Genomic DNA, 13,174 nt, shown 5'->3' with positions numbered 1-13,174 from the left:
GCCTGGTCCCACCGGGGATGGTCAGATGCCGGACAGCCTGCACCAGGCCAGGATTTGTGTTATGTCTGTGGATCAGATTGTAAGCCAGCCCTGGGTACACAGGCGGCAGGCCACGTGAGGGCTGGTGATCTGACTGAAGAAGACACTTGTATTCCACTTCACAGGAATGTTCTTGCCACTGTTTCCAAAGAGTCACTGCCTCCTACTCACGTGACTTAGATGCAGCAAATTCTATTTTTAAGTTTATTTTAACTGTATAAATTTGTTCTTGACTGCCAAAAGACTTTCAAATCCCTCTCCCTTTCTTTGTCGTTGTGGAAACAAATATTCCATAACACAAGGCAGCTGAGAGGAAGACATCATACCAACTTGTGACACACAACAGGCCTTAGGCTCCAACTTTATTTAATCATGAACTGCATACCATAACACATACAACAAAACCGCCACAACTTTAGAAATCTTTCACATTTTCAGCTAATTGCTGGAGGAGGAAAAAAGAATACCCTCACATCACCTGGAAGACCCCCACACACACACGCGTGCACGGACGCATGCATGCACGCAAACAAACGCACAATTACTTTAAAAGTTCTATATGGAGCACTTACTACAATGCATTTCCATCTGCCATTTTCCAAAATGCTTGAAGCCAGCACTGCAGACTTTCTTTAGTTAAAAGGATGACTAATACGGGGCTTTTTTTTTTTCTAATCATGTGATTGAATGAAATGAGTGCTGATAATCATAGGACAAAATAGAAAGAGGGTCTGCTCCAAGGAACATTGCTACCCTGAAGGTTCACACTGAACAATAAACAGGCGAGGAACTTGATCACAGGGATAAAACACATACCACAGTTTACACCTCTGTAATGTTTACCTGAAAATCTGCTAAACCGCTTTAGATTTTGACCAGAGGACACACAATGAGAATGAGGCTGTGCAGGTGTGGGTGGGGTGGGATTCTTCAGCTACAACTTCCAGGAAGCTTGAGCAGTCACTGTCATGGAGGAGCCATGGGAGTTATCCAGGTCTCCAGGGTTGATGACTGCTGCCCCCTGCCTTGTATCTATTATCGTTACAGCCAGTAGACCTTCAGGATCTGTCACTGAGGTTTCCATCGTCCCTGTCGCTCTCCTCCTCATCATCACCTCTTCCATTCATGGCCTCCACCCTGGCCAAAAGAAGTGGCAGGTTGATGTTGAGACCTGACATATCTTCATCAGAGTCATCCCTCGGTGGATAGAAGCGTTTTGCCTTTCCTAGAAAATCTTCAGCTATGTCTAGATATATGAGACGATCCTGTGAGGAGGAAGGGAGAGAGAAAGGAACTGTGAATTGTCAGGACTTTAAAACAAACATTGTTTCCTACTGCAACTACACATATCAACCTACATCCTCCTGGGAAGAATTCTTATTATTTTATTTTTTTTTTATCATTAAAAAAAGTTCATGGATGTGTCTTAACGTTGTGGTGCATTTTAAATCAAACCTTCTGTTCTACATACCCTTATTAAATGCACTTAGGATATGAGTGTGTGTATATGTAGCTACTGAAAAATAGCAATGGTCATGGAAATATTTTAGTTGTAGACATTTTAATCAAAATGGTATTTTTATATAGTATTTATACTTAAGTAAAAAATCAATGTGCCTCTTATATAAATTTTTTTCTGAAAAGGAAAAGAAGGATCTGTGCCGCCTCTTAAACGGATTCCTCTTTGTGTGACATTATAGTGTAATGTGTCAGAGTGGATCAGCCTTGCTAACATGTTCTGATGTATTTGGCTTCTTAAATGTATTTCACAAGTGATCCCGGCACAGTGAGGTTTATTCTTCAGAGGAGGTAAGTGGTCCTTGCTGAGGCCTGGAGCAGAGGGATGGACAAATCTGGCCTTATTGGTTCATGTGAGCTCCAGGTCACAATGAGGACACTCCTCTGTTGAGCAATGTGTTCAGATTTAAGTTTTTCTGCCCTCACCAGGATGAACAGATATCTCTCTGGTGGCGGCTCCCTGGAGCTGAAGATGGAGGTTTCAGAGTGGAGTGTCTGAAGCAGCGCACGTGCTGCTGGAGCATTACGCATGCGGTCATGTGAGGCACCAGCGGATACGGTTAGCAGTGAATCTGCCTCTGCCATGAAACCTGGAGGAGGAAAAAAAAAAAAAGCAAAAACCCCTCTCTGGTAATCTCCACGCACACAGTGATACTATACACTCGTACCTCATCTCATTTGTCCAACCTTACCCAGGTTCTCCAGAATCGTCTTCCACTTATCTCGGACTTCTCGGCGGGTGTCTCTCATGGCCTCAATGTCAACACTCAGGCGGCGATAGCCCTTATCAAGAGATCAAAAGGACAGAATTTTAAAGAACTGCTTTTCTTTGGCTTGCATAATCATTTCCTGTCTGCACCAACTAACTAATACTTCAGCACAGTCCCTGACTAAGCTGATTTAAATCACTGATCATAATAATTTTATATCACTCATGACAACTTATTATTGATGTTTTATATCATTTGCACGTTCACAGTATAAATTCGGTCCTTAGCATAGGTTAGAGCTTTTTCCTGCTGCACCACTGTGTAGTCATTTGGTCCTATTTTTAATCCTCCGGTATCCATCACTGAAGAAAGCTTCAGCCTCCTCCACGTACTGTGGACCCCATGCGGGTCTTCTGCCTGGCCTGCAGCAAGGTGTAAAGGGCCCGGTCATCATCTCTCTCAGAGTGACTGGGGTCGCCCGGCGTACTCCACAGGTTGGTCTCCTCATCACGTCGCTTCTGGACTTCACGGTTGAAATACTCCAATGGATCATGACTGTGTGGCCAACGAACACACACAAAAACTCAATTATTACACATTCATACAAAGATACAACACACACGAGGAAGCATTATACTTTGACACCAATAATAATCATTGCAATACTCATATTCAAGTAACACTGAACTTCTCTGTCAAATGTCTCTTACGGTACTAGTGGCTGCTTCTCATCCTCATCCTCTTCGTCATGGGTGGTACAGCAGCAGCAGCAGCAGAACTGCATGCAGAACTTCGTGAAGGCTGAACCCATTTATTACCAACAGAGTTTCCGTGCTGCAGATGTTCACAGCGTCAAATAATCCAGAGAGAAGTTGTGTTTCACTTTTTAGAATGCGCAGAAACAACTTCAAAAAATTGAGAAGGGGATGCCAGTGCTGAATCTGGCCTGATCTCCACTGGGCTTCTTGAACTCCAGAATACTGTTGTCCTGAAAGATAATCTGAAGATTCTTGAGTGGACCTTCTTCACAGTTTATATTCAAACAATGGCAATGTAAAAAAGCGGCCTTTACTTCTGGTAAAAAATATAGCAAAGAACAGCTTCAAAAACAAAATGTTACAAAGGTCACTGATCGCCCAACGTAGTTTTCAGCTTCCCATTTTCCAGGAATCCTCATCCGGTACAGGCTTGTCCTCACTTCCCAGGGCCCATGTGGTTGGAAAAGCTCAGGCATATGGCAGCCAAAGGACTAGTGCTTCTCATCAGTCTTACATTAAGGACACTGACTCTGTGAGCGAGTTGAAAACAGACAATCATACACCCACACAGCCTCAGAAGACAGTCACAGCACAATCATGTGAGCTGTTCCATCTCTTGTCCTCAGCATTGTGTTTTGCCCCAAGGGCATCTCCTCTCTAACAGTAGCTGCAATTATTTACTCTGCATTCCCACCATGCATGTGTTGATTTTAGGATTATTTAAATTCAAAGTATGTGGTTTTGACTAAGTCCATCCGTTTATGTAAAAGTGTTTGGATTTCGATTTGTCTATCGTCTGCAACAGCCGCAGCTTATTTTAATTTTCAGAGGTCTGTTAGGAGGAAAAATACAATTTGTAGTGAAGGAGTAAGAATATTGCAATGTTCTGGGTTAATGCCCACCATGATGTGGAGCATGACTCGACCTCCAGGGGCCAGCCCTAATCTAGAATGCAGCTATTGGTACTTCATAGCTGTAACAGCCTCTTGTCAGAGAGTAATAATGTTTATGACATTAAATAACGTCGCCCCCATCCCAACGCAAAATGCAATGTTAGAAAAGAATGTGGGTAAAAACTGCTGTGAAGTTTTCTCATCTAATTACAATGAGGAGCCAAATAAATTTCATGATTATTCAGCTGCTAGAGCTTTTTCTAACAAACAGGTCGTAAGTTAAAGGGGCAGGTTTCATATATTTTATTAGATATAAGACACTGGTTAAGACGCAATAAAAAAAAAAAAAACAAAACAAAAAAAACTGTTGGTCAGATGCAATGGTTTTAAATTAAGTTTGATCATCTTTAGACAAATACATTCAAAAACTATTATAAAGGAAAATACTAATTCACTGTGTATAAATAGGGTTTGTGTGAATACAGTAAACCTTTGAGGGTACAAAGAATTGACTTAAGAGTACTGTGACAAAGGCACCAGATCGCAGATATTGTTAATTCTTTTCTTTTGACATTCCCTTTGTATAGTTTGCAGACAAAATAAAATTAATGATCCTGAAAGAGTACAGTTTTTAAAAAAAAAAAAAAGTATGTGTCTGGACTTCATGAGGACAATTTGTCTCAGCTTCCACAAAGTAAAGCCGGCAGAGTGACAGAGTAAAAGGCCTGAACTCTGCAGCCATGTTGTGAATGTGATGTGGACTTTTACCACTTCACGTTTACAGACATGGATAGGCTCCAGAGAAATCTGCACAACATTTCTCAAGATTGAAAAGCACGGTAATTTGCTCTCTTTGGTTCAACTCCACATAATTTGAACCAAACTTTTAGACTTCTTTTTTCTTTTTGAGGTTTCACTCTAACGATAAGGTGGACATTTTGAAATAAAACAAAAACAGTAATAAGCTGGACATGATAATATTGAATGATTAAACAAGACGTAATGCTTCATATGTAAGACATGATAGAAAACCTTCACTCAGCACCACATTTGAAGCCTGAAGGGAGTCCAGAACAAATGTCATATCAGTAAATTAACAATAATTGATTACTTTTTTATTTTTGAACCACAAGGACACTTGAGGTTATTGGCATAAAGGATAACTTTAGTAAGTGCACAGCATCCTAATTTATGAGAAGATTCATTATTTTTTCTGCTAACCAATTTTGAACACAAACTAAGCGCAACTCCTGATTTAACACCTGGTTTGAATTCTGTCCAATTAATAATAATTGCAAACTGGTTATGTAAACTAAGTTAACAGATTTTTGCACCATGAAACAGCAGATGAGATCAAACTGAAATGCTTTCACTGGAAGGATCAGTGGTATCTCCCTCTAGTGACAGCCAGTGGCTTCTTTCACCGATTGATCACAGTGTAGTTAAGGAAAATAAAAATGTGTAGAAAAAAGCCTCAACCCAGTAAGATTACATATGTTGTGGATATGACAGTGAAGTGTAGGCTTGTTTTAGGGCTGGTGTACTATTTCAGTGAAAAAAAAAGAACACATACACACACAAAAAAAGAAAGCATCAACTCAATGGCTGCCAACATGTACAGTAAGATAAGGCTCAGTCTCGCCATTGCATCAGTTCTTTTGTAAGAAGTAAGACAGATGCCTGCATGCTGAGGATCACTTTCATCTTCATCTGAGTCTACTTGTTTAAGCAAAGTCCACCATTCCATGTGGTGCCTTCAGAAAAAGTGGCAAGATAATTACAGCTCCACATCAAAAATATGTTTGTGATCACACTTTCCTGTGATCACAAAAAAAAAAAAAAAAAAAAAAAAGAATTTAAGAAGGAAGGTTGTCTTTGACAAGGCCGTTACTCCTCCTATATGTCAAACATCTCCAAGGCCTAGAAGTCTGACTGTGGAACATCCCCTCAGCTTGGATGCATCACAAGGTGACCAATGTGTTCAATAATAACTTAAACAAGAACAGTAGTGATGCCTGCTGACCAGCTGTGGCACATTTTGATGTTTCTCCAGTTTCAGGTGTGGTGGTGATGGGAGCGGAGAGAGGGTCGCAGGTCAGCGATACGTTGGCGTAAATGTGACATGAATTCAAACATGGTGGCAGCCAGACTCTGGTGGATGAGGTAGCGGGGCAGGCGGCCCTGATAAGGCAATGAGAGCCATGCGTTAATGTATAATATTTTCTATTCTTTGAGTCAGTATTGTTATCTAAACATTTCTGAAAATAAAATTCTTATCCTCGTTCTGTTTTTCTGTTTCTTGTCACTATTTGTGACTTTTATAAAGCAAATACTTCGAAAAGTAGTCATTTTAAACAGGCTCAAGCAGAGAAAACCATATAATTTGCAGAATGCATGTTTTCACCTTCAAGTCTGTGTTAAGGACCCAGATGAAGGTGCAGACGGACGGGTTGCTGCTGGACTTAAGGACCACAAATCCTCCTGGACCGTTTTCTCCCCTAAGGAGACAGAAACAGAAGAAAAATGTAAGAGATCAAACAACACAACTTAACTTTTACTTAAATGCCTAAATCTAACCTAAATCTTCAGAATTACTGAGATAAATGACAAGGAGCTGTCTAGAGGCTTGTTCTGACCTGACGTAGCGACCGCTTGGAGGTTTGGCTTCGTGTTCGGTTGCCATGCCAGCAGACAGGTAGCAGTCTCGTTTGCGCTCCACCCGTCGAACATTGACAAAATCCCTAAAGGAAGAAACAAAGACATCATCAATGAATGGATGCAGTAGAAAGAAGGTACATAGGAAGGTCTGATGGATATGAAATAAAAGTCACAAATTGAAGCCTGCTGATCTACCTTGCAGACACAACTCCCCCTGCTGCTCCAGCAGAGACGTCATATGATACTAGAGTATTGTCGTCAACCCTCTGGAGGATCTGATGAGGAGATAGGAGAGATAAAGAGTTAAATAAATAGTGCTAAAAAAAAAAAAAAAAAAAAAAAAAAAAAATAGATGAATCAAATAAGTTCAAGTTATCACCTGGCAGGCAGAAACCGTTTTGTTCCACTGGACCATCTTCTCTGGTTGCAGAATGACCTCCTGATAGACCAGCTCAGCAGGACACTGCATAAAGGCCTGAATAAAAACACACATCAAACCCAAGTTTATTAACAGCTGTTCGGCATCATTTCAGAGGTGGAACCAGACTGTTGCCTGGTGTGGAAACCAGGGGAAACATGACAAAAGCAATCATCATCGTTTATTTGTTTCTTTTTTTTTTTACTGAATTAACCCTGTCCACAGCTCCTGGTATTTGGCCATGCCTTTTCTTTGTTGTTCACATGTCCCCTCGTGGCAGACGTCAGTACTATGGATTTCAGTCACCCAATTTTATTCATTTCAAAACCATTTCTTAAGTTTGTTTAGGATCATTGTCTTGGTGGAGAAATGCCTCATAATAGGTTTTGTTCTGCCACATCTCATGAAGGAGTCCCGTGTTCCAAAACAAAACCAGACAAGGCTCACTCAAAACTGATTATACAGATAATCTTGAGGCCAGTCATTTGCACAGAGACAAGCCATGTCAGCGCTACATGGCAGTTGGGTTATCCTAATCTTTATTGAAAAAGAACAAAGAGCTGCATTTAATCATGTAGATCAAGATCTAGATACCCTAGAAGACATGTAAACAATTGGCAAAGTAAAGCTTTAGGTCATGTTGATCAATAAATGATCAATACACAGGCCTGTTGAAACACCGCAGATGTTTCTCTCTGGCTCTGACTGTAACCTTATTTATTATTCGCAGTAATAACTCCACAAAGTGATGGATCTGACTCTTGGAAAGCAGAGCTCTTCAAACGGCCTTCAGTTATGAAACAGCCTGTATATTACAGGCAATGATTAACAGATGTTAAAAGGATCTCCTTTGTAGTGTGACTCTATTTTTTCTAAAGCTGGTGTGACAGCCCACAAAATAATTTTTGGTACCTGATTTAAAAGCTGTTACTCCCAATTATTTAGCCACTATGCCCTCTAGAGCTCATTCAGATACAGCACACACACAATGGTATTTAATGTAGTTGGGTTGCACTAATGCACAATCTGATCTGTTCATCAATGCGGCACAATAAGAAGCAAAATCAGACTGACAGTTCAATTGTCATGACGTCTGAACACATAAAAATACTCCTACCGATGTGTCTAGAAATTATGAATAGTGTACGCTTGGTGTTATAAGTTGAAACATCTCTCCTTTCTGTCTTTTCTACCAAAACATCGAGTGGAGAAAACAATCAATGAATGCACAAAGAGCTGTTGTACCTTGAGAATGAAAGTCTTTCCATGGAAGGGAATCTCCAGGGTGTAGACAGAGTCTCCTATGTCCTGATGTGAAATAAAAGACTTTTATTGTCACAATCCTTTTGCTCTCATTACAGGGGAAACATAAAAGATACTTCACCTCCTTAACATACTCAGTGACCTCTTTGGTATGTAGTTTATTTTAATACAAGAGGCGAAGAATCAATGTGCTTCAAAGTTCAGATATGACAAACCATCAGATAATGACCATGAAATAAATCCAGCTTTTTGATCTCATAAGGTTTTCAGAAGAAGAACCTGAAGATGAACTACTCATAAAGTGAGACTGTAACCGTTTCCAGTAGTTGCAGATTATCAACACATCTGGAATTTCTGTCTGTTTTTTTTTTTTTTTTTTTAAATCAGCAAAACTTTGTGAAAATACACACATACTGTATATGTGTGATGGCATATATTGGGATCAGAATATATTTGTGGGTCAGATGTCATTATTCAGACACAAATCACCTATTAATATGACGTGTAAATGGGACTCATGTTGACCCAGTGAACTGTCTTTGAACCTGTATATCAACCAGAGCAGGAGAGGGGATATGAAACAAAGACGCAAACTTACATTGTTCTTTTCAAATTTCCAGTTCTCCTCCTGGGTTAAGATCTGTTCCACCACAGAGAGCGCCTCCCGTCCCTGTCGGACATACTCCTTCTCCTGGGATGATGGGAGAAGACCACAAAGTCTCACAACCATCATCATAATCGTCATCGTCGGGTGAAGAAAAGCTGGTCTAACAGCTGAGCATAATGAAAGTGATGCAGATACCTGAGCAGTGACAGCTCTGCGTCCAAGACCCTCCTCATCCAGGTCCTCTTCGGAGCCTACAGATACAAGATCGGGGTCACAATTCAAACATTCAAACCCAGAGGAAAGTATGAACCAGCTAAATAACAATGCAACTTAAAGCTGACTTAACATTTATTCAAATACAATCACACATCACCTGCGACGGATTCAGGTGGGGAGTAGAACTGTCCATCTGAAACTGCACGAGGGTAGATCATGGGGGCACGTTCACAGGCTGCGTTCACCACTGCTAGGTAGGCTGAGGAAAATAAGGTGACACTTGGTCAAGCTGCGGTCAGCCAACCATGATGTCACCCATTGTTCTGTGAACTGCTGTTTTAAACGTTCCCGTCTGTAATTTGACCGTTAGCCATCTTGGTTTTTTTGAATCTGAACAGCTCTGTACTCTATCCTGATTGTCAGGCAGGCCACTTTGTATCTGTGTGCTTTATCTTCTCTTTTCCTTTAAATGTGACCATTATAAAAAACAAAACAAAACCCATTATGTTAAATTGAAGAAGGCCTGAAATTAGAGACTGACAGTGAACTCATTTTAACAAGGTAATAAATCAAACCATTTTCACATAGACGTCAGTACAACAAGGACTTAACCAGTAGCTCCTTTTCAGATCTAGCAAATCAATGTCCACTTTCATTAAGTGTCTGTGGTGCAGATTTAAAGTCTTTCTCTCACCTCTTTCATCGTCTGCCTCCTGTGTTAGCACTTTGAAGTCAAGAAACCAGGTTTCCAACCAGGCCACAACAAAGGAGGCAATAGGCAAAACGTAGCCAAAGGCATTCTGGGACAGGAGCTGTGTTGAGACAGAAACTTATGTCATCTCCAGACTGTAGCCATGAAAAAGATAAGGCACAATCATCCAAACAACCACAAAGCATGTGACAGCAGCATTTTATGGTGGTTTGCTGCTGTATATTTGTTGCACAGAAACATCTTGACACTGAACTTTGGGGAAAATCCAGATGACAACATCTCTGTGGTTTGCAAAAAGTTATTAACACCCTTATTGCCAGATAGTACAATAGTGGCATAAAGCAGAAGTGAAAAAGCTGAAGTGGTTTCTCTGAAACACACAAAAAGTGTCACACTCACATCAGACACAATAACCTTCACAACCAGGAAGACGCTGGTCACTAGAGTGGTAATCTGTGGAGGAAAGTTTCAATTTGAATCATTTCAAGCACTAAAAATACAAAATTTTATAGTTACCTTTCATGAGTTTGTAATACTGAGATCACTTACTGCAATGACCCACCAATGCCTCAACCGAAAAGCTGCATAACCCACTTGCAGACACAAGAAACGAAACATGGCAAGGAGCTGAGACAGGAATGAGGGGGAAAAAAAGAGTTTGTTTTTTTTTTTTAAAAAAAAAAAAAAAGCTCAGCCATTTAATTTTATCACATGCTGCAGGTTTATTGGTTTTGTCAACACTTCCTCCTCTTGAGCCAATAAATGTAGACATGTGACCAACAGCTAATTCAGCAACCATAAACCTGACTATGCACAATACAAGTGCCTGTTCATTATAACAAATGAGTGAATTAACATCATTACTCTAATTTTGGGGGAAAAAAACAAAATCTACATTATAGGATTGACCAACTTACAAAGATGTCAAAGAAGGAAGAGCTGAACTTATAATGGACCACCTCATTCTCCAAACTGTTCCAGATTGTGCTGGAGATCTACAGGAGGATAGAGAGTGCACATCAGAGTCAAAATGAGTCTCAGCTATCAATGCTGTAGCCTCAAAATAAAATAAATAAATAAATAAAAAGGTCAAGACTCACGTTCAACTCAATAATCCAGAGAAGCGATATGAAGAGCAGGTCAAAGGTCACGAAGAGACAGAAGGTGCGGCGTACGTCGGAAATGGCCCTACGCTCTGCAGGGGGTACAAACAGGTATGGGGAGGGGAGTGACAGCGATGTAGAGTAGGACGCATTTAAAGAGGCAATGGCTGGGAGACTTCCCCCGATCTCCCCATAGTCTCCACCCGGCATTCCTGCGGTGACACAGGAGACTGTCCCTGCAGCAAGAGGACAAGGTTTGTGGTCTAGGATGGTTTCATTTTGTTTCGCTGTTGTTCTGCAATAAACAGACATGAGCAGAAAATGCAAACAAAAGAATTAAACATTGGCATTAAATTTAGTTTAAGACACAAAATACAAAATGTTTTTGGCCTCCTAAAGTTCACACTGGTCTGAGTGTTGCTCTTTGGGTGAATGTTTTCAAAGTTAGGCAATGATAAGAGCTACAAAAATACAGCGGCTTGTAAATATTCTTCACTCCTCTCCATCTGATCTGCATGCAGTCTCATGACTTCACACAGGCCTCAAAATTGGGATCCGAAACAAAACATGGTCCCTTTGTTATATTTTTGGGTAACTTTAGAGTTAAGCACGTTATCTTCACTGACCGCCACATCATCCAGACATCAGCAATGTTACACTAAAAATTCCCCTCCATTGGCTGCTTAAAGAGTGATGAAACACTCAGCTTTTGTCTTTAGCATTTCAATGATCAGTCACTCCATTCTTTAGGCATTTGTTTTCATACCTCTCATACCCTTAAATTCTCTGACTTCTTGTTTCATCAGTCCAATAATCTCATGGTGCTAGTGCTCTATAAAACCTCAGTGGTCAACATTCATTGTTTTTGAATGTGCCAAATATAAAGTGGTGGAAATATTTCTCAACTAAAATGTTATTCTAAAGCAGCCAAATCCAAAAGTGGACCTTCAAGTTTGTATTCTGTGTAAATAAACAAATATATGCTGAAAGGCTGCAGGAAGTTGGCCTATGATACAGGAATGGCTCCTCTGAGTAAAATCTATTTTATGGTGGAGGATTTCCTGGATGTTTTCAAACATACGATAATATCTTCTGCTTAAGAAGACTGAAGATAACACAGTGACAATCAGTGAGTTTCGATTTCTTCTTGAATCACTTCATGTCAATACGCATCATGAGTCATCTCAGATTTATATATTCACCCCCCCCCCCCAAAAAAAATACACTAGATTCCTGATGGGCTGCAGATGGGGATCAACTAAATGACGAGAGTTCATGTAGATTTTGGTTTTAATAGTTTCAAACCGCAGACGTTTTCAGTCCTGCTAAGAAACAACAACAACTCTGTGGAGGTTGTTCCTCTGCTAGCAGGCTAACTAACTAACTTCCTAACTAACTAACCGCTGTCCACAAGAAAAACACACAACACAGACAGGAAACAACCAGCACAAAAGCTGCTCCTCTGTCGGGGCCAACACCAGAACACACAAACACGAATGACACGAAGGAGCAAACGAACTATTTATTTTTCAGCGACCCCGTTTAGCTTCCGCCGGCTAACTCAGCTCCGTCTCCATGTAAGTTAGTTTTCTGGCTGTGACAGCGACGTCACGTTTCAAAGGAACAATCACAGGAAGTGGAGCTAAGAGACAACAAAACACACTCAATGAATTGTCCAATAAATAATAAAAGCATGAAACTCACTTGATTTACCGCATCCTCCTTATTATCACCATCATCATCATCATCATCATCATCACCCTCTTCGTCCTCATCGTCGCCGCACTGTCTTCCGGTTCGGACCAATCCAAGATGACACATCGTGGCAAGATAATTCCCCGCCTCTCTTCAAACACGATGAAAACTACGTGACTATTGCCATCCAGTGGCCTTTCTCTGTAACTACATCCCTGGCCATTTCAAGTTTAACATCATTTTATGTATTAAAATATTTCCTCTTTCTTCATTTTAATTGGTTTATTTATATTTTTTTTATTTTGATAAAACAGTGGTTAGCGCTGTTGCCCCACAACAAGGAGGTCACAGGTTCGGTTCCCTGGCCTGGGGCCTTTCTCTGCCCAATGCCTGCGTGGGTTTCCTCCCAGTCTGGTGTTGATTGTTTTCCGATGCATTTCAACAATGAATTCTTTTTTATTAATATTTTCATTTACTTGTGCATTTCAAAACATTTTTGTATTTTTTTTCCATATGTCTACATTTATTGAGGTCCTTTTTTATTTATGCCTCCAGAAACCTAAACACGTCAGCAGAGATGGCCT

At 40.5% G+C, this 13,174-nt stretch overlaps 2 protein-coding genes across 3 annotated transcripts; both read right to left on the bottom strand.

Annotated features, from left to right (window-relative positions):
• Positions 1-1,097: 1,097 nt before the first annotated feature.
• LOC115047217 (melanoregulin) lies at positions 1,098-3,078 on the bottom strand. The gene is made up of 5 exons (XM_029508010.1): positions 2,978-3,078; positions 2,660-2,822; positions 2,250-2,340; positions 1,984-2,147; positions 1,098-1,304 (listed from the first exon to the last, which is right to left on the bottom strand). The coding sequence occupies exons 1-5, from the start codon at positions 3,076-3,078 to the stop codon at positions 1,098-1,100; spliced, it is 726 nt and encodes a 241-aa protein (XP_029363870.1).
• Positions 3,079-4,269: 1,191 nt separating this feature from the next.
• On the bottom strand, positions 4,270-12,676 carry stard3 (StAR related lipid transfer domain containing 3). 2 transcript variants are annotated; one of them, XM_029508378.1, is made up of 15 exons: positions 12,600-12,676; positions 10,893-11,190; positions 10,710-10,787; positions 10,342-10,419; positions 10,192-10,245; positions 9,775-9,892; positions 9,238-9,339; positions 9,060-9,115; positions 8,856-8,948; positions 8,240-8,302; positions 6,956-7,051; positions 6,772-6,851; positions 6,555-6,659; positions 6,323-6,416; positions 4,270-6,099 (listed from the first exon to the last, which is right to left on the bottom strand). In XM_029508378.1, exons 2-15 carry the CDS (start codon positions 11,103-11,105, stop codon positions 5,974-5,976), a joined length of 1,356 nt encoding a protein of 451 aa, XP_029364238.1. In that variant the 5' UTR covers positions 11,106-11,190; positions 12,600-12,676; the 3' UTR covers positions 4,270-5,973. The 2 variants fall into 2 exon arrangements, with proteins under 2 accessions (XP_029364238.1, XP_029364239.1); XM_029508379.1 differs by having other exon boundaries at positions 10,893-11,131; positions 12,600-12,665.
• Between the last annotated feature and the right edge of the window lie 498 nt (positions 12,677-13,174).

The sequence above is a fragment of the Echeneis naucrates genome, chromosome 8 (assembly GCF_900963305.1).
Source record: "Echeneis naucrates chromosome 8, fEcheNa1.1, whole genome shotgun sequence".
NCBI lineage: Eukaryota > Metazoa > Chordata > Actinopteri > Carangiformes > Echeneidae > Echeneis > Echeneis naucrates.
This window is presented reverse-complemented; position numbering and strand designations above follow the sequence as displayed.

Bases quoted from the DNA above. Each gene is read 5' to 3' on its own strand.
- LOC115047217 (XM_029508010.1), bottom strand. From the start codon at position 3,078: ATGGGTTCAGCCTTCACGAAGTTCTGCATGCAGTTCTGCTGCTGCTGC. The intron at 2,823-2,977 runs GTAAGAGACATT...TTGGCCACACAG, and splicing joins GAGAAGCAGCCACTAGTACC to TCATGATCCATTGGAGTATT. The intron at 1,305-1,983 runs GTGAGGGCAGAA...TCCTCCTCACAG, and splicing joins AGAGATATCTGTTCATCCTG to GATCGTCTCATATATCTAGA.
- stard3 (XM_029508378.1), bottom strand. From the start codon at position 11,105: ATGCCGGGTGGAGACTATGGGGAGATCGGGGGAAGTCTCCCAGCCATT. The intron at 9,116-9,237 runs GTGATGTGTGAT...TTGTATCTGTAG, and splicing joins CCCACCTGAATCCGTCGCAG to GCTCCGAAGAGGACCTGGAT. The intron at 6,660-6,771 runs GTAGATCAGCAG...TTCTTCCTTTAG, and splicing joins GGGGGAGTTGTGTCTGCAAG to GGATTTTGTCAATGTTCGAC.